Source organism: Malaclemys terrapin, chromosome 25 (genome assembly GCF_027887155.1).
Source record: "Malaclemys terrapin pileata isolate rMalTer1 chromosome 25, rMalTer1.hap1, whole genome shotgun sequence".
In the NCBI taxonomy this organism is placed as follows: Eukaryota; Metazoa; Chordata; order Testudines; family Emydidae; genus Malaclemys; species Malaclemys terrapin.
Window position 1 is genome coordinate 16023829 of NC_071529.1, and position 19490 is coordinate 16043318.

The following is a 19490-nucleotide window of genomic DNA, read 5'->3' on the forward strand; positions in this document are numbered from 1 at the left end:
GGGCCCTGCTCTCATCAGGGAGGGGCAGAGGGGGGTGCTTGCTGTCGGATGTAGGGCTGCAGCCCCCCAGGGGCAGTGTTCCCGCTCCCAGCAGGCAGGGCCTGCGTGGCACGTTCGGCATTTCGAGCGCAGGCCAGGAATCGACCGGGGGCCGTGGATGGAGTCAGTTCTTGCTGCTCCAGGCTCGTGTCATTTCATGTGCCTGCCTTAAAGATACGCCAAGGCAAACTGGGCTCGCAGCGACTGCTGGGGTATCGCCTCCACGCCAGGCCCGGCTCCCCAGTGTTATCACTGGCCAGGGCCAAGGAGAGAGCTGTGGCCCCATAGCGCCTTGCGGGTGGGGGAACAGGAGCTCTGGCCCCTGGCTAGGGAGAGGGTGCCACAGGCCGGGCAGTGGCTGGCGCTGGGGCAGGGGGATCAGCCCTCCACTTGTGCCAGTTTCTCCGGACATTGCTGGGTTCTGTGAGGGAGGGAGCAGGGCCTTGGGCACAGTTACCAGCATGTCAGCGGCCAGGCACGGCTCCTGGGGAGGGTTTGGTTTGTGGAGCACATGACAGGAATGCATGGGGACTCCAGAGCCTGGACAGCACACGGGGAGCGCTGTGGGGTGGGGGCTGGAGGGGGGAGCGTGGGGGAGGCAATGGGAGAGGGGGCGGAGGAAGGGGTTGTGTGTGTGCTGAGCAGGACTCATGGGCGTTTGCCTGGCCTGTGGGTGGAAGGGAAGCTGTCCTGGCTGGCGCCAGCAGCCCTGGTGAGGGGATGGAGCTGCCAGGCTGAGCTCCAGGGGGCAGGTGCCTGTGCCCTCCCTGCTGACCTTGGGGCTGGGCTCCTAGTCACAGTGCTTTAAGCCTCTGTCAAAGCTCCACTTCTGCTGCCACTTTAATTAACTTGAGCAGGAGGAACATGGAAAAACCGGGCCCAGAGCCTGACGCGCCTGTGCTGCCAACAAAGGCGGCATTGAGGCTCGTGTGGCCCCCTGCCATAAAGGTGCCCTGTGTCTGCACTCGCCAGCCGCCCGCCCGCTCTCCGAGGAGGCAGCCCGAATTGTTCCTTGTGTACGGGTGCAAGGCTGGCCCGAGGGGCCGTGCTGGCTGGGCGGGAGACACTGGCGGGGCTATGCCAGGTGGAGGGGGCAGCCCAGGGCAGGCTGCCCCTGTGCACACAAGTTCTCTCTTGGCCAGGGCAGTGGCTGGCAGGAGCTGTGCTGGGCGCTGAGCGCTCCCTCCTGTCTCTTGTCACGAGTTCTCGGGCTGCAAATTGGGACCCAACTACCTGGGCCTTGCTGAGCTGCGGGGTGGGGGGTGCTTAGCACCTGGGGGTCACCAGGCCTCGGCCCCCCCTTGTGCAGGGGCTGGTGACTGATGCCCCAGGACTGCTATGCTGGGGCGAAATCCCCAGTGGAAACGAGCCCCCGCGCTCCTGCCCCGCTCCCCGCGTGAACGCAGGTGCGTGCCCTGAGCTGGGGCACAAAGGCAGGCTGGGTGGGCTGCTGGGGGGAGTCGGGTTTGCCCCCCCTGGGATAAAAGTTGGCGCCGATCTCCGGCCCTGCACGGCCCACAGCTGCAGCAGGAGGTGCAGACACTGGTGGCTTTGTGGGTGTCACTCCGTGTCCACGTGGGCGCATGCCCAGCGCCGTGCGAGTGGGCAGCCTTCTCTGGCTGGGCACAGGAGGGAGAGGGGCCCTGCGCTGCCTCACCAGCCAGTGACCTGCGTCCTCGGAGAATCTCAGTGCTGGGCTGGGGGCGGCTTCTGTCTCACTGTCACGGAGTATTGGGGGACTCAGGGCCCTGCACCCCCGGCTTCCTGCGATTCACCATGACTCTCAGCCAGCCAGTAAAGCAGAAGGTTTATTTGGATGACAGGAATACAGTCCAAGATAGGTCTTGCAGGCACAGACAACAGGGACCCCCTCAGTTAGGTCCATCTTGGGGTCCCCGGGCATCCCAGCCCAGCCCCCCTTGGGAGGTCAGAGCCATCTCTGCCCCCCAGCCCTCTCTCCCTGCCTCCTTCCAGCACTCTCCTTTAGCGACCCCTCCCACAGCCTTTGTTCAGTTTCCCGGGCTAAGGAGTCGCCTCGCCTTCAACCCCTTCCTGGGTTCTCATGTTACACACTCAGGTATGCGCCCTCGGGCAGATCCCCTCCTGCAATGCAGACTATCCCAGCACACTCCCCTGTCAGCATTCACAGACCACCGTGAGAACAGGCCCAGTTCGTCACATCTCTCCCCCCTTCGAGACCGAACTGAGCAGGGTCACTTTAGCCAGTGACCCGGGGAAGTTCGAACCTACCCCCGTTCCCATGGATGCCCCCGCATCCCTCCCATTCCTTGGTGAGAATTACACCAGGCCCCTCCAGTTTCACGCTCCCCCTTAGGTTGGGGTTGCTTGATGGCACTCGCAGTTCGCATGTGGGAAGGTTTATGCGGCCTGCGCCCTTTTCCCACCCCCATACCTCTGGGGCTCCAACTGGGCTGTGGTCTTCTCCCAGCGCTCCAGTCTGGAGGTCTGTGCTTTGGGCTCTCTTGGTTTAGAGCCGCCCTTTTTACCTTGGCCACCCTCCGAAAAGGCTCCTCTATGCTGGGCAAGGGTCCTAAAGCTGTTTTCCCCTTGTCCCAGGCCTTCCTCCCCCTCTGACAGGGGTCACAGGATCGGCAGTACTGTCGGACAGTAGCAAAGACCCCAGGCCAGTAAAAGCTCCGTAGCAGCCTCTGCTGGGTACGCCAGGTTCCCTGGTGCCCTGAGAGGGGAATGTCATGGGCCCGGCACAGCAGCTGGCAGCGATACTTCTGGGGTACCACCAGCTGCCTCCTGATCCCCCCTGACTCCATTTTCCCTGGGGGAGCCCATTCTCGGTACAGGAACCCCTTCTCCCACAGGAATCCTTTCCGGCCACCTCGTCCCATGGTCTGTACCGCATTGAGGTCGGCCAGGTCCCTTATCTTCCGCAAGGAGGGATCTCTCTGCAACTCGGCCTGGAACTCAGCAGCTGGGACGGGGATGGCCACCTGCTCTTTCTCGCCCGCTGGGTCCGAAGCTGCAGCCTCCCTGAGCCGCGTCCCTGGGCGTTCCCTCCCCACCAGGTTAGGGTCCCGTGCCTCAGGCAAGGCACCCCCCCCAAGGCCAGGGCGCAGTGCCCCTCGCCGGCTCTGACCGCGGGTCACAACTAAGGCGGTCTGGGGGCTGCTGGGCCAGTCCTCTAGGTCCCCCCCCATCAACACCTCAGTGGGCAAATGGTGGTGCACTCCCACGTCCTTGGGGCCCTCCTTGGCCCCCCATTTCAGGTGTACCCTCGCTACGGGAACCTTGAATGGGGTCCCGCCCACCCCGGTCAGGGTCAGGAAGGTGTTGGGCACCACCCGATCTGGGGCCACCACCTCGGGCCGGGCCAGTGTCACCTCTGCGCCCGTGTCCCAGTAACCATAAACTTCCTTCCCATCCACCTCCAGGGGAACAAGGCACTCGCTCCGCAGGGACAGCCCCGCGCCAACCCTGTAAACGGAGAACTTTGAATCCGGAGCATCTGGCCCCCCAGAGAAGCTGGCCTGGGGCTCTCCTCCCTCCTTAGCAGGTGGTACTCTGCCAGCCCCCCTTCCCTGGGAATGCTGCCTCTCGCCGGGCTGGGTCTCTACCCAGTCAACCCTCTGTGGGTTCGGCCTGCTCAGTCTGTCCCTGAGCCTGGGGCACTGGGCCCGTATGTGGCCCTTTTGGCCACGGTGGTAGCAGCCCATGTCCCATGGGTCCCCTTGAGTGGGTCGGATGGTCCTGAGGCCGGATGTTCCCCTCTGATGGGGTTTTTCTGTATTTTCCCACGGGGAGGTCCCATGGTGACTCTCTCTCTGCGTTGTGGTGGGACTGTTCCTTTGGGACTCCTCCCTTTTATCTCCTGACCGGCTCTTTACAAACTCATCGGCCAGCCGGCCTGCCTGTCGCGGGGTCTCTGGCTTTCTGTCCACCAACCACAGCCTCAGGTCGGATGGGCACCGTTCATACAGTTGCTCCAGTACCAGCAGTTTAATCAGGTCCTCCTTCGTCTGGGCCCCATCAGCCCACTTGCTGGCGTATCTTTCCATGCGGGCGGCTAGTTGCAGATATGAGATCTCAGGGGTTTTATCCTGACTCCGGAACCTTTCCCGGTACATCTCAGGAGTCAGCCCAAACTCTCGTAGCAGGGCCTTTTTGAATAGTTCGTAGTCCCCTTTCTCTGCCTCTCCCAGTTGGCGGTACAATGCCACGGATTTGGGGTCCAGTAAGGGGGTAAGGACCCGGAGTCTGTCCGCGGGATCCACCCGGTGCAGCTCGCAGGCCGTCTCAAAGGCCTCCAGGAAGTCATCCATGTCCTCCCCCTCCTTGTATGGGGCCATGATGCACTTATCAAAGCTCCGTGCAGTCCTGGGTCCCCCCTCACTCACCGCAGCCGGGGGTTCGCTGCCCTTCAATCTCGCCAGTTCCAGGTCATGCTGACGCTGTCTCTCATTCTCCTGTCTCTGTCTCTCATTCTCCTCCCGTTCATGCTGATGCTGTCTCTCTTTCTCCTCCCGTTCATGCTGTCTCTGTCTCTCTTTCTCCTCCCGTTCATGCTGTCTCTGTTGTTCACGATCCTCCAGCTCTCTCAGTTTTAGCTCTTTCTCCCATTCCAGCCAATTCCGCTCCCCGGATGCCGAACGTCGCCGGGAGGATCCTCTGCTGGCCGGCGAGCTTCGCCGGGGGGACCCCCTGCTGGCCGGGGGGGCCACGGCGCCTTCGGTATTTGCTGGGCTCCTCCCCACCCTTCCCCTAGGCATAGGAAGGAGGGGTCTCGGGAAGCCCTCAGCAGCCGGCTGACCACTCCCAGCTGGGACAGACACTGGTGCCTGCGCTGCATTTGCCAGGCTGCTTCCCTGAGACACAGGGATCAGTTCATTCGCGCGATCTTCTGCCTCCAGCTGGGCAATGAGCTGTTCTTTGGTGAGCCTCCCAATGCGCAGCCGCCTCTGCTTGCACAGCTCCACCAGGTCGCTCTTAAGCCGCTTGGCATACATCTTCCTGCTGGCCACTCGCCGGCCTGTGTGCTCACCGCTCCCCACAGTTCCCAGGGGGCCCCCTAGTGTGCCAGCCCTTCTCGAGGTCACCACCTCTCTGCCAGGGTCGAGCTGCAGACTCCTCCGCCCCTGGGACCACTCGCTGCGATCCCCCCGGGGGACCCTGTTACTGCAAAAGTCCTTCTCGCTGGTCACACACTCCCAGGGGTAATAACCGTCTCTCTCCCACTCTTCAGCAGGCCTGGTCCCCGTCAATCCCCCTTCGTTTTACTGCTCCCCAGTCACTTACTGCAGGAAGCGCCGTCCACGGGGTGCAGTAGATCCCACCGCTGCCACCAGTTGTCACGGAGTATTGGGGGACTCAGGGCCCTGCACCCCCGGCTTCCTGCGATTCACCATGACTCTCAGCCAGCCAGTAAAGCAGAAGGTTTATTTGGATGACAGGAATACAGTCCAAGATAGGTCTTGCAGGCACAGACAACAGGGACCCCCTCAGGTCCATCTTGGGGTCCCCGGGCATCCCAGCCCAGCCCCCCTTGGGAGGTCAGAGCCATCTCTGCCCCCCAGCCCTCTCTCCCTGCCTCCTTCCAGCACTCTCCTTTAGCGACCCCTCCCACAGCCTTTGTTCAGTTTCCCCGGGCTAAGGAGTCGCCTCGCCTTCAACCCCTTCCTGGGTTCTCATGTTACACACTCAGGTATGCGCCCTCGGGCAGATCCCCTCCTGCAATGCAGACTATCCCAGCACACTCCCCTGTCAGCATTCACAGACCACCGTGAGAACAGGCCCAGTTCGTCACACTCACTAACGCCCCAGCGTGCTGCGCGGGCACCGTGCCCCCTTCAGCCAGCCGCTGAAATGCTGGCCCAGCCCCTCCCTCCATCCAGCATGTGGCTTAACAGGGGAGCTGCAAATCCAAGTAAGCCAAAAAGTCTCACCCCTGCCCTGTCCCTGGCGAGCCCCTCCGCTCCCTGGAAGGGGCGGGGGAGACGCGTCCTTCCCCTGCGGGGGCTGGCACACGGGGGGCTTGGCTTGGCCCCGGCTCTCTCTGTGCAGAGCCCGGCTGTTTGCTGGGCAAAGGGTCCTGCTGTCCCTGCTTGCTCTCTGGGGCTGGGAGGTGAGTGAATTTCCGCTCTTGTGCCCGCAGCCCCGGGCTGCTCTGTCCTCCCCCGACACTCCATGTCCATCCTGACCCAGATACGGGCTGTCTCTGGTGCTGATAAGCTGGGCCGGGGCGTTCTGGGGGAGTCTGGCAGCTTGGCTGCACAGTGCGTCCAGCCGGCGCGATTAGCGGCTGCCAGCTCCCCAGCCCTGCGCTGGCTCCAGGGCGTGGGGGGGGGGGGGAGGATGCTCTGCGTGGCCTTGCTGGTGCCGTGGTGCCTGGCTCTGCTCGTCTCTGCTACGTGAGTAATGCCGCTGCCCTGGGCAGCGCCAGCACCACTCCCGGGGCTGCTGGGACAGGCCATGGCTGCTGTCTGTGCGGGGCACCGGTGCCCACACAGCCAGTCTGGGCTCTGTACTGGGAGCTTGGCGTGGCCTTGCTGCCGTGTATGTGGCTGGCAAAGAGAGTCGGGAGGATGGATAGGGGAAACAATAGGGGCTCCATCTCTGGGTGGGAGCATGGAGGCTCTTAGTGGCTGGGTTGTTTTGAGGAGCTCCGTGGTAGGGGTATGGGGGAGCGCGGGGGGGCTCCGTGGCAGGGGTATGGGGGAGCGCGGGGGAGCTCCGTGGCAAGGGTATGGGGGAGCGCGGGGGGGCTCCGTGGCAGGGGTAAGGGGAAGCGAGTGGAGGCTCCGTGGCAAGGGTATGGGGGAGCGCGGGGGGGCTCCGTGGCAGGGGTATGGGGGAGCGAGGGGGGGGCTCTGTGGCAGGGGTATGGGGGAGTGCGGGGGGGCTCTGTGGCAGGGGTAAGGGGAAATGAGTGGGGGCTCCGTGGCAGGGGTATGGGGGAGCGCGGGGGGGCTCCGTGGCAAGGGTATGGGGGAGCGCGGGGGGGCTCCGTGGCAGGGGTAAGGGGAAGCGAGTGGAGGCTCCGTGGCAGGGGTATGGGGGAGCGCGGGGGGAGGCTCTGTGGCAGGGGTATGGGGGAGCGAGGGGGGGGGCTCCGTGGCAGGGGTATGGGGGAGCGCGGGGGGGGGGCTCCGTGGCAGGGGTATGGGGCTGGCTCAGGCCAGGACCGGTCCCTTGTACCAGAGGGCGCCCCCCAGTGGCCACTCATGCCTCCCCTGTGGGTTCCTTGCAGACTCGGAAGCTGTCGAAGGCTGAACGGCAGCGCTTCAGTGAGGAGGTGGAGATGCTGAAGGGCCTGCAGCATCCCAATATTGTCCGCTTCTACGACTCCTGGAAGTCGGCCATCAAGGGCCAGATCTGCATCGTCCTGGTCACTGAGCTCATGACCTCGGGCACCCTGAAAACGTGAGCGGGGCTGGGCTGGCAGGGGGGAGGGCTCCGGGTTCTGGCTGGGTGGCGCTGTGTGGCAGGCGGAGAGGGGGCACTGGGGCCTGTGGGGAGAGGGGGTAGGGTCCTAGCCGGTGGTGGGGGAGCCTGTCTGGCCTGCGTGTGACGGCTGTGGTTGCTGGCACAGCGAGCTTGGCCGGCATGTGGGCCAGTTGCATTCCTGGCGTGAAGGGGCCGGGGCAGGATCCGGGCAGAGCTCGCAGCGCCTCTCGGCAGCCGCATACCGGGGTGGGCCTGAGAACTGGTGGGGTGCTGGGGCAAAGCCCTGGGCCTGCCAGGCGCTCTGCGACCCCCGACCCCCCACTGCACAGCGTGTCGCCCGCCGGCTCAGGAACAGCTGTCAGTGCATCCCGGGCGCCCTTCTCTCGCCGTGCTGCGCTGCACCAGGCAGCTCTGGCTGCTCGCCGTTGCTAGGCCATGCTTGGCCCTTGGCCCCTGCGGAGCCCGCTGTGTGTGCTGCCTGGGTGAGAAGTCTCCATGCAGCCTGCGCCGGGACCCTGCTGCCCAGTTCCTGCAGCTCGGGCAGCGCCTGGCCGGGGGGAGCAGCTGGAGTCGCCCCCTCATGCCGCCCGTGTCGCCCTCGCAGCTACCTGAAACGCTTCAAGGAGATGAAGCTGAAGGTCCTGCAGCGCTGGAGCCGGCAGATCCTCAAGGGGCTGCACTTCCTGCACACGCGCTCGCCCCCCATCATCCATCGCGACCTCAAGTGTGACAACATCTTCATCACCGGCCCCACCGGCTCCGTCAAGATCGGGGACCTGGGCCTGGCCACGCTCAAGCGGGCCTCCTTTGCCAAGAGCGTCATAGGTACCGGGGTGCTGGGCGTGCGAGCGGCCGGGCCCCTGGGGCAGGTTCCCCGGGATAGCCTGGCTGAGGGGCCACTCACGGTCCGGGGGGCGCCCTGCGCCATGGGACCTCTGGGGGGGGCCAACGCCAGCCTGGCTCTGCTGAGCGCGGCCTCCCCTGCAGCCAGCCCCCCTCCCCTGCCCCCAGGCCGGCAGGGTGTGGCTAGCCAGCCCCACGGAGCAGCTTGGTGCTGAGTTGTCCCCCGCGCCCCCAGGCACCCCGGAGTTCATGGCCCCCGAGATGTATGAAGAGAAGTACGACGAGGCGGTGGATGTGTATGCCTTCGGCATGTGCATGCTGGAGATGGCCACCTCGGAGTACCCCTACTCGGAGTGCCAGAACGCCGCCCAGATCTACCGCAAGGTCACCTCGGTGAGTGGCTGCGTCTGCACCTCGATGCGGGGACCCCCAGCCGGCACCGCTCTGCCAGGGAAACCCCTTCCCTGCCGGAGCCACTTTGGGGGGCCGGGGACCCTCCCCCCCCCGAGCCGCTCAGCCCAGCCTAGTCCTTAGCTAAGACGTTCCCTCCTTCCTGAGGCTGCCCTGGGAGCAGCTCCATGCCCAGACGCTTGGGCAGAGATGCCCAGGACAGCCGCTAGCCATGGCCGAGCTCTTGGGTCCCTTGGCTGGGGACAGAAGGGGGAGCCGAGCGGCTCTCCCGGCTGCCCTTGAGGCGGGCCCCATTGCCCCAGAGCTGTGCCTCCCCGCTGCCCCCTGCTCTGCTCCCCGCTGCAGGTTTCTGTCTGGTGGAGGCCGCGCGTTGCTCCCTGGCATGCCGGGACCTGGGAGCAACAGCCTCCAGCGTTAATGGGGCGGAACCAGGAAGCTGTTTGTGAACCTGGTCCGCTCCGCTGCCCTGGGCCAGCCTGCAGCCTTAACGACCCTGAGCCGGCCAGATCCAGCATGGTGCCGGTTTGCTCCATGACCTGCCGTCCCCCCGAACTGCTCTGCCCCCTCGTTCAGGCCAGGGAGGGGCCTGGCCAGGGACTGGTGCTGGGTGGTTCTTCTCACTCTGAGCCACTGGCTCTCGCCTGCCTGAATCGGGGCTCTGTCCCCGGGGTGAGGGGTGTTTCCTCCCAGCCCCTCCCTGCGGGGTCCCTTCCAAGCTCAACTTGTGGGTACTGGGAGTCAGGTCCCCGGAGCCAGAGGGCAGCCCCAGAGGTCACTTGCTCACAGGGCCAGTCTCACCTCAGTCCGGCCCCCTGCATGTTCAGGGACGTCTGCTCGCAGCGCTGCGGAGGGTGCCTGGGACCTGCCTGACTGTCGGGATGTCTCCCTGCAGGGCATGAAACCCAACAGCTTCTACAAGGTGAAGGTGCCAGAGCTGAAGGAAATCATTGAGGGCTGCATTCGCATGAACAAGGCTGAGAGGTGGGCGCGGCAGGGCAGGAGTGTGGGGCCATAGGGCTTGCGGGGCGCAGGGCTGTGGGGCTGGAGGCCTCTGGGGTAGTGGGGGCTGGCCGGATTGGGCTGGCGGCCCAGGTTCCAGATGAGCTAGGGCGCCCTGGTGCCGGCTCAGTCCATGTGCTGGGCTCTGTCCCGTGGTGCCAGTTGTGCTGGATGGGGTCCCTGTGCCGTATGGGTTCCCCCGCTGGGCAGCGGCCCCCCAGGGTGCCCAGGCTGCGCTGACCCCGACCTGTCCGCCAGGTACACCATCCAGGACCTGCTGGAGCATTCCTTCTTCCAGGAGGACACGGGGGTGCACGTGGAGCTGGCCGAGGAGGACGACGGCGTCAAGTCCGGCCTCAAGCTCTGGCTGCGCATGGACGACACCAAGAAACTGCACGGCAAGTACAAGGACAACAACGCCCTCGAGTTCCTCTTCGAGCTGCACAAGGACGTGGCCGAGGAGGTGGCCCAGGAGATGGTAGGTGCCCGCGGGGGGAGGGGGAGCAGCCTTGCCCCCGCCTGGGATGGGGAGACAATGATCTGGGCCAGGCCCGGTCCCCTCCGCGGACCCACGCTGCCCACAGCTCTGGCGCAGGGGAAGCCGCTGGCTTGCCGCTGCCTGTAGCGGGCGCTGCTGCCTTGTGCAGGGGGCAGGGTCCGTTCTGGGGCAGCGATCGTCTTACCCTCTGCCTGGGCTGCCCCGGCGCAACCGAGCCCCATCCCTCCGTCCCCCTCTCCCTTGGTGCCCTGACCTCGCCTGTGCCCGGATCGCTCTGCCAGGCTGGGCCGGGGCAGGGCCTGACGCGCCCCCCCACACCTCCTGCAGGTGACCCTGGGCTTTGTGTGCGAGGCGGACTACAAGCTGGTGGCCAAGGCGGTGCGGGACCGCGTGGTCACCATCAAGCGCAAGCGGGAGAAGGTGAAGCGGGCGCAGGATGAGCTGCGGCGCCAGGAGCAGGAGAAGCAGCCGGGCGTCCTGCCCCTGCTGGAGGAGCTGAAGTGCCCCCCGGTGCCTGCCACCCCCCAGGCCTCGCCGGCCACGCCTGGCTCCGGGGACTCTGTCTTTGGGGGCACCTTCCCCCCGGAGCCCGAGGAGCCCGAGGCAGATCAGCACCAGCTCTTCCCATACCGGCATACCAGCTACTCCTCCACCACCTGTACGTAGCCAGTGCGCGGGCACTGCGGGGCGGGGGGAGGGGTGTGGCTGGCATTGGCCTGCGTCTCCCTGGGGTGCAGAGAGAGCAGCTCCCAGCCTCTCCTTGGCATCTGCGGCTGGCATTGTTGGGAGCCTGGAACGTGGTGCCCTGGTGCAGCTGCTCCTGTTTCTCTTCCGTTCTCCCAGGGAAGGGGGGCGAGAAACGGCAGCTCCTGGGGGGAGCCTGCCCTGGCCCTCCCGCATGGGCAGCTGGCAGCCAGGATTTGGGGGGCTGGGTCCCTGGGCTGGCCACTCACCCTGCTCTCTGCTCCCCAGCTGACTGCGAGACGGACGGGTACCTGAGCTCCTCTGGGTTCGTGGACTCGCCCGACCTGTCCCTCTGCCACTCAGGCACCTTCTCCACCGGGGACCCTTCCAGCCCACCAGCTGCCCAATCAGAGAGCTGCTTCCCCGTGGTGAGTGGTGCCTCGCGCTGCCACGGGGCACCTGGCGCTCCCCTTTGGGGGGCTGCTGGGGGTGCCATGATGCCCCCTCACTCCGGCTTCTCCCCACAGAGCATCGCTGTGAGCTCACCCATGGAGCACCTGCCGTCTGCCCCGGCCAGTGAGTTCTCTTCCCCAGTGGACAGGTACATCTAGGCCCTGCTCCGTCAGCGCCGTGCCCCAGCCCCTTGGAGGAGGAGTCAGCTATTGCCCCCCTGGGAGGGGTTGGCTGGAAGGGGCTGGGACTGGTCGCTGAGATGGGGATCAGGGTGGGTTATGGAGGATATTGGGCTGGGGCAGGTGGGATCGGCCATTAGTAACTCTTGCCCCCGTGCTGTGGTGCTATGGCCTCCCCCCAGCTACGCGTCTGACGTGGCGTCCGGCCTGAGCGACGGCTGCGAAGGGCTCTCGGCCAGCGAGCAGAACGCCAAGCTGCCGGCCAAGCGGGCCTCGGGGAAGCTGTTGCGGCGCCGAGCCAGGTCGAGGCTGCGCATCACCAACGTAAGCGCCACCGGCGCCTGCCCTGCCTTCGCCCGCAGGCTCCGAGGGGCGGAAGTTCGCTGTGAACGGGAGTGTGGGGCGGGGGCTGTCGCGGGGAGGTCAGGGTGGCAGGGAATAGGGGGCCTATCTCCATGGTTCCTAGCTGGCCCTGGCCCCATGGGAGCACCGCGGTGGCTGCTCCAGCGCCCCGGGTCCCGCTCTCCTGCCCTGTGTGGACATGCAGTTCACAGGGAACAACGTGGGGGGCAGAAGCGCCGATCGGCCCTTCACGTTTCCATTAAAGGGGGAAATGGGCCCCCCAAACCCACCCATCTGCACAGGCTGAGAAGCGGGGCTGGCACAGGCCTGGTACCGCAAGCGCTGGCCCCTCCCTGTGCGTTACCTGGCTCCCGGCGGGGGGTGGGGTGGGGGGGTCTCTGCAGCTGCCTGTGAGCTGCCCCTGCCCCACAGATCTCGGACAAGAGCGACCGGGTGGTGGAGTGCCAGCTGCAGACCTACAACAACAAGATGGTGACCTTCAAGTTCGACCTGGACGGGGACAACCCGGAGGAGATTGCGGCCGTCATGGTGAGTGCAGGGCTTGGCCGGGCTCGGCAGGGTTTGGGGGGCCCACGCCCAGCACTGACCCCCTGCTCGGCCCCACAGGTCAATAACGAGTTCATCCTCCAGTCGGAGCAGGACAGCTTTATCCATCGGATCCAGGACATCATCCAGCGTGTGGAGACCCTGCTGCGCAAGGACGGGCATGGTGCCACCGGGGCGGCTGGCAGCCCACAGTCTGAGAGCCTGTCGCCCTCTGCCACCAGCAACGGCCTCCCGGTGAGCCCCCTCGTCCCCCAGTGAGCCGCGCCTCCCCGTCCTCCCCCTCGTCCCCTGGTGAGCAGTGCCCCCCCCCGTCCTCCCCCTCGTCCCCCGGTGAGCCGCACCCCCCCCGTCCTTCCCCTCCCCCTCGTTCCCCAGTGAGCAGCCCGCCCCCTCCCCGGTGAGTGCCTCTCCACTCCTCTGTGAGTACCCCCCGGCCCCCCGTTGAGCAATCCCCCCCCCCGCCCCTCCGGCCGCCTGGTGAGTGGCCTCCTCGCTCTCGGTGAGCAGCCTTCCCGGTGAGAGGCCCCCCCCCCTCCATGCATTGCTCCAGAGAGCACGTTCCAGCTTCCCGGGCTGTGCCGGGGGGGTCCCGGGGGGCGGGGGCGGGCCAGAGCCTGCCGCAGCCCCGGCCTGGCCCATCACAGGCCCTGTCTCTCATTGGCAGGCGGAGCTGCAGCTGCAGGATCTCTCGCGCTCCATCTCGGCCTCGTCCTTGCTCAGCGGTACGTGCCTGCCACCCCCTGCCCCCCTCCAATAGGGCGCCCCAGCCCTGGGCCTGCGAGACCCCCTCTCTGGGGGGCTGGGCCAGGTGGCCCTGTGCTGCCCGCTGGCTTGTGATGGAAGCATGTCTGCCGTGAAGGGCGGTCCCTGCGGCCGGTTGGGTGCCTGCAGCCCGGGCAGTGGTAGCCAGGTGGCATTGCCCTATGCGGGGAGAGGCCTGCGCCGCCCCCTGTCTGGCAGCTGCAGTGGGGGGAGGGCTGCTGCTCGGGGGTGTCGGGGCTGCACGGTGCGGGGACTGACTCCCTGTCTCTGTCCCAGACCTGGGCTGCAGTAGCCCAGGCCAGTCGGAGCTGGCTCCGGTCCAGCCCTCGCTCAGTGGCTCCCCCTCTGAAAACGACGTCTTCAGCCTCGCAGACACCCCGCCAGGGACCCAGCCCGTTGGGCTGCAGCCTCTGCTCCCAGCAGAACCGCCAGGTAACGGCTCCAACACCGGCCTCCTCACCTTCCCCAGGCCCGGCCACGGCCCCCCGCCGAGCTGGAATGCCCACACTGCAGCCCCACCGAGGGAGCAGCTAGCTGCAGGGGGGTGGGGGCAGGGATGTGGGGACCCTAGGTGAGAGGGAGGGGGAGCACCCAGCCATCGAGTGGGGACATGGTTAACACACACACACCCCCCCGCCCCATGCTCATCCCTTTCTCCTCCGCAGGTTCCCCCAGTGCAGCTGCCTGGAGCTGGCCCTCCTTCTTGATGGCGCCTGGCCTGGCCCCGTACCAGCCGCCGACGTCCCAGTCTTTCCCACAGACGGCCGGGCCTGGGCCCCAGGCTGGGGGCTCCCTGCTGCCCACCACGCCACCCAGGGGAGGCCTGGGCCCCCTGAGCCCACCCATGAACAGCACGGCCCCCACTGTACCCCACTGGTCTCCTGCCACCTCCCCCTTGTTCTCGCTGGCTGAGATGTTCACCCTGGCAATGATGAGCATGGCCCAGACGCTGCTGCCGTCCGTCTCCTTGGCTGCCCCCCCACCAGGTGGGCCCCTGGCCCCTGCACCGATACCTCGCCCGCAGTCGCTGTACCTGGGGCCGGCGCACTCCACCTCCCCTGGCCCCGCAGGCCTGGTGGAGCCAGCGCCACGCTGCAATGGGACCCAGGAGCTCACCAGCACCCGCGTCACGGAGGACTGGGGGCCAGCTCTTGCCCCTCAGGGCCTGGGAAGAAGCGGCACTGGGGAGAGTCTGTCATCATCAGTGAGAGCTCCTGCTGTGGGGGCGCTGGACAGCGGCTCGGTAAGCACCCCCAGAAGGGGCCTGGGCGCTGCAGCCTGAGGTGGGTCAAACAGCTGCCAGAAGGCCCCAGGAATGTGGGGGCACAGCCAGGACATGCCCCCAGGGGAGCCCCCAGGTGGCGCGAGACCCCAGCTCTCGGTGTAGGGCTGGTGGGAAGGGGCTGGCTGCAGGCCAGGCCCTCTGCTGCGGTGGAATGGCCCCAGGGGGCGGGTGATGCTGGGACCAGTTACAGCAGCCCTGGGGCTGGTGTTACTCCGGGGAACGAGCCGCTGGCTCGGCGCGAGGCCTGGAGCAGCCTGTTAATCCCGAGGCTTGGGCCTGAGCCAAGGAGCTGCAGCTCAATCCCGGCCCATCTGCTGCCGGGGATTAGACGGCCGTGGATGTTGCCGGGGCCAGGACCCTGCATGGGGGCGGCTTGGTGCTCCCTGACCTGGCTCACCGGCTTCTCTCCTAGGTATCGCCCTGCTCCCCGAAACCCAGCAGCCACCTGATCGTCTCCGAGTCGCCCGCTCCTGGCACGGCCAAGGCCCGGCTGTCCCCCATCAACGAAGGTAAAGGCCTGTCCAAGCAGCGTTCAGGGTGGCAGCTGCTGGCTGAACTGTGGTGGGAACAGGGCTGGCATCGCAGAGTGCCTGGTGCCAGCTCTCCCACCAGTGCACGGAGAGCCACGCCCAGCGCTCACACCTGCCATGGCCCACGCTGAGCCGGCTCCCTGCTAACCCGCCTTTCCCCGTTCGTTCCCAGAGGCCAAGCCCCAGATTCTGGGCCGGTTCCAGGTGACCACGTCCAAGGACCCAGCCAACAGCCCCCTGACACAGAGTGACAGTGAGCAGAGCGGCCTGGAGCCCTGGGAGGGGGCGGCTGGCGCCTCCTCCCAGCCCTCGGTGCCCAGCTCCTCCGCCACGGAGGGCAGCACGAGCCCCGACTCGGACTCTGTCCCCGACACCCCGGTTCAGGACCCGGACGAGCAGCTGGCCGAGGAGGGGACGCCGGTGGCGCTGGCGGAGAGCGACCAGGAGGGGCCCGGGGAGGGCGGTGCCGAGAGCCCTCAGCAGGCCGTGGTGAGCCAAGTGTGGATGAGCTACCCGCGCAGCTTGTCCTATCTGAGCAGCGACGACACGGAGAGCGAGGACGAGGAGATCTGGGAGGAGCTGCAGAGCCTGCGCCAGAAGTGAGTGGGGGACCCGGCTCGGCCTTTCCCACGTGCTGCTCTGCTCGGGGGGCGGCAGGGAAGCAAGCGGGGCCCTGTGCAAGCGCCCCTGGCTCCAGGGAGCTCTCGGGGGGCTGCTGGCCAGTGCTGGGGCGGGGTAAGGTAGCTTCTTGCCAGTCTCCTCCCTACGGGCAGCTAGGCTAGAAACAGGCGTCAGCACCCTGCTCTGCCTTGACGGCCCTGCTGTCCCCAGGCACCTCTCTGAAGTGCAGACCCTGCAGGCCGTGCAGAAGAGGGAGATTGAGGAGCTCTACTGCCGGATGGGGAAGCAGGCCCCCCCAGGCATCGTCTCCCCAGCTGCCATGCTCTCCAGCCGCCAGAGACGCCTCTCCAAGGGCAGCTTCAACCCGTCCCGGCGCAACAGCCTCCAGCGCCTGGAGCTCTCGCAGACCCCAGGTACCCGGCCTGCTGCTCCCTGCTGGCACCTGACCCCGCAGACACCCTGCCCACACACACTGTCCTCTCCCAGACCCCAGGTACCCGACCCGCTGCTCCCTGCTGGCACCTGACCCCGCAGACACCCCCCCACACACACTGTCCTCTCGCAGACCCCAGGTACCCGACCCGCTGCTCCCTGCTGGCACCTGACCCCGCAGACACCCGCCCCCACACACACTGTCCTCTCGCAGACCCCAGGTACCCGACCCGCTGCTCCCTGCTGGCACCTGACCCCGCAGACACCCGCCCCCACACACACTGTCCTCTCGCAGACCCCAGGTACCCGACCCGCTGCTCCCTGCTGGCACCTGACCCCGCAGACACCCTGCCCACACACACTGTCCTCTCGCAGACCCCAGGTACCCGACCCGCTGCTCCCTGCTGGCACCTGACCCCGCAGACACCCTGCCCACACACACTGTCCTCTCGCAGACCCCAGGTACCCGACCCGCTGCTCCCTGCTGGCACCTGACCCCGCAGACACCCCCCCACACACACTGTCCTCTCCCAGACCCCAGGTACCCGACCCGCTGCTCCCTGCTGGCACCTGACCCCGCAGACACCCCCCCACACACTGTCCTCTCGCAGACCCCAGGTACCCGGCCTGCTGCTCCCTGCTGGCACCTGACCCCGCAGACACCCCCCCCACACACTGTCCTCTCGCAGACCCCAGGTACCCGACCCGCTGCTCCCTGCTGGCACCTGACCCCGCAGACACCCCCCCCACACACTGTCCTCTCGCAGACCCCAGGTACCTGACCCGCTGCTCCCTGCTGGCACCTGACCCCGCAGACACCCCCCCACACACACTGTCCTCTCGCAGACCCCAGGTACCCGACCCGCTGCTCCCTGCTGGCACCTGACCCCGCAGACACCCCCCCACACACACTGTCCTCTCCCAGACCCCAGGTACCCGACCCGCTGCTCCCTGCTGGCACCTGACCCCGCAGACATCCCCCCACACACACTGTCCTCTTGCAGCCCGCAGGTACCTGGCCCGCTGGCACCTGACCTCCCCTCCGCCGCCGTCCTTGGCTGCTCCCTGCTGGCACTTGATCCCGTCCCCCTGCTGTCCTCGTTCTGTCTGGGACCCCCATGTGGCTTTAGTGCCCAGGGGCATGTGCTGTGGGGAGCTCTCTGGTGGCCACAGCCTGGGCTGCATGGAGGATCCTCAGGTCTCTGCCCTGGGGGAGGTGGCATTAACCTGCATGCCCCATGGCAGGGGAGATGTCCCCACATGCCAGGCTGTGCAGCAGGCACTTGGGGGGCAGTTCAGGGCCCCCAGCCCGGTGGCCCCCTGGCCACTGACCCTGTCTGGCTCCCAGCAGGGATCATGCGCAGGAACTCACTGAGTGGCAGCAGTACCGGGTCACAGGAGCAGCGGCCGAGCAGAGGGGTGACGTTCGCCGGAGACCTCAGCCGAACGGTGAGTGCGGGGACGGGGGGTTGCTGGGGGGCCTCCTGGGCTGTAGCGTCCCATCCCACCGAACCCCAGGGGTGGCACCTCCCCATGGGCCACACTCCCTCTGCCACAGAAGGGGTTGTGTTGGAGCATGTGCTACGGAGGCACTGCACACCCCACAGCGACAGGGGCCGGGCACGCGGCTCTGAGCCCCCAAGTGTGCGCACGGCTGGCTCCTGTCCATAGACCCCTCGGTGAGTGCCCCCTGCTGGGACCAGCGCCGGCTTAGCCCCCTTCTCTCTCTCTCTCCGCAGTAACCGGCCTGCCAGCACCGATTTTCATGGACTACCTCAGCCATGCGCCAGCTGCCCTGGAGGGGTGGTGAGAGGCCCTGCTGTGAGCTGACCAGCCAGCACCTGCCCCACGGGCTCTTCCGGGTGTGGAGACAGCACTGGCAACTCCTGCCCTTGTGTGCCCCTCCCAGCTTTGTCCCTGCGGAGCCGGCCCCACGGTATCTGCTGCGGGTGCCACCGCTTGGAGCGTGGTCGCCAGAGACTCCTGGCTTTGTCCGACAGCCCCGGGGAGGATCTGCATTACCCCTCACGGGCCCCTGTGAAGTCTGATGGTGGCAGCACTAGGGTCCTGCCTAGCCTGGTTCACCTGCTCCCCACACGGGCTGCAGCTGGGAAGGAGCCTGAGTGGGGCAGGGTAACGCCCTACCCCATGGGGAGCCTTGCTTCAGAGCACCTCTAGTGTCAGCTGAGAAACACTTCCTGCTTAGCTGGGTCCCAGCCCTTCACTGAACCCCACCTCCCCACTCTTCAGACACTCCCAGAAAGCACCAGCCCCCCCCCCCAGGGGGAGTGCCAGGGACGCAGGCCCAGGCTGCCTGGGGCGGGGCTGATCTTGCCTCTGCCTGGACTCATGCCCTGGGTGGAGAGCACTTCACCCCGACACCCTGAGCTAGGCCCCTGGGGTCATGTTTGCTGAAGGCAGGGCCTGGGTTATAGGAAATGCACGTGCAGACCCTGTCCCTCCCCTTTATGGCAACTCACCTCTGTGCTTTACTCCTCGCCAGGAGCCGCCAGCCCCATTGCAGGGAGGGGGGGTGCTGCCCCCTGCGCAGGGGCTGAGTTCTCAGTGCCTCTGCCCTAGAACCATAAACCAGCAGCATCGGGCCAAGTGCTTTTACACCCTCGTGCCAAGCCATTCTCCTGGGCAACAGGCATCAGGCTTGTACTTGCTGGGCCTTGGAGCTCGGCTTCCGCTCTGGCCCCATAGCGTCAGCGAGGAGCGCTGCCCTTGCCCTGCCTTGCCATAGGACAGACTGACCTTGTCGTAAAAGGCTTTTTAGAGACTCTGTACAGTGGTTGTGAATAAAACAAATCACATGGGGATGGCTGACTGCACAGTGCCGGTGGGGTGTGATTACAGCAGCTGGAGCATCTTGTAACCAAATCGATTCTTCCTGTAGGACAGATGTGGGGGGGAGGCTTTTCTTGTAAACTGTTTGAGAAGAAACCCTGCGGTGTCTATGGCGGGGTGGGTGTGGGAAGGTGGCCACCAGGTAATACAGCTGCTGTCCCCTCTCCTCCTGTGAATTCAGGACTTAATCCAATGAGCTGGGAAGTCTCATTCTCTCACCTCACCCCCCCCCCCCCCCACGCCCTCTTTAGCCTCTTAGGTAAATGTGTGCTTCATGGAACAGTCCTTGAGGCACTGAGCTGGCCGCCTGCCACCAGCTGCCTTAATAATCTACTTGGAAGCACAATTTCCAGAGGCATTTATTGGAACACGACAAAGGCAACGATAACTCAGGCACTGGAGTTCTGCCCTTCACAGGGGCAAAGGAAGGAGGGTTTCCCATCCAGGCTGGGCCAGGGGCATTAAGAACCACCCTTTCTGGGGGAGTCCTTCCTGGGAGAGGGCAGTTTGTGCCTTCTTCCCTCAGAGGGCAGTACGTCACCTTTGTATCTAATTCAGTGGGTCATGGAGGCAGCCTG

General features: G+C 66.2%; 1 protein-coding gene across 2 annotated transcripts in view; it reads left to right on the forward strand.

The window, feature by feature from the left end:
* The window catches only part of WNK4 (WNK lysine deficient protein kinase 4), a 28488-nt gene extending 9604 nt beyond the window's left edge, over positions 1-18884 (forward strand). The window contains exons 2-20 of one of the 2 annotated variants that reach the window (XM_054014057.1): positions 7259-7431; positions 8060-8280; positions 8534-8691; positions 9602-9690; positions 9967-10186; positions 10535-10865; positions 11180-11319; positions 11419-11492; positions 11706-11847; positions 12298-12414; positions 12493-12666; positions 13097-13154; positions 13471-13626; positions 13860-14437; positions 14892-14988; positions 15182-15608; positions 15841-16043; positions 17411-17511; positions 17802-18884. In XM_054014057.1, coding sequence (XP_053870032.1) covers positions 7259-7431; positions 8060-8280; positions 8534-8691; positions 9602-9690; positions 9967-10186; positions 10535-10865; positions 11180-11319; positions 11419-11492; positions 11706-11847; positions 12298-12414; positions 12493-12666; positions 13097-13154; positions 13471-13626; positions 13860-14437; positions 14892-14988; positions 15182-15608; positions 15841-16043; positions 17411-17511; positions 17802-17804 — 3462 coding nt within the window. In that variant the 3' untranslated portion in view covers positions 17805-18884. The remainder of the gene's footprint in view (positions 1-7258; positions 7432-8059; positions 8281-8533; positions 8692-9601; positions 9691-9966; positions 10187-10534; positions 10866-11179; positions 11320-11418; positions 11493-11705; positions 11848-12297; positions 12415-12492; positions 12667-13096; positions 13155-13470; positions 13627-13859; positions 14438-14891; positions 14989-15181; positions 15609-15840; positions 16044-17410; positions 17512-17801) is intronic. The other variant, XM_054014058.1, reaches the window with a different exon arrangement.
* The last annotated feature ends 606 nt before the right edge of the window (positions 18885-19490 follow it).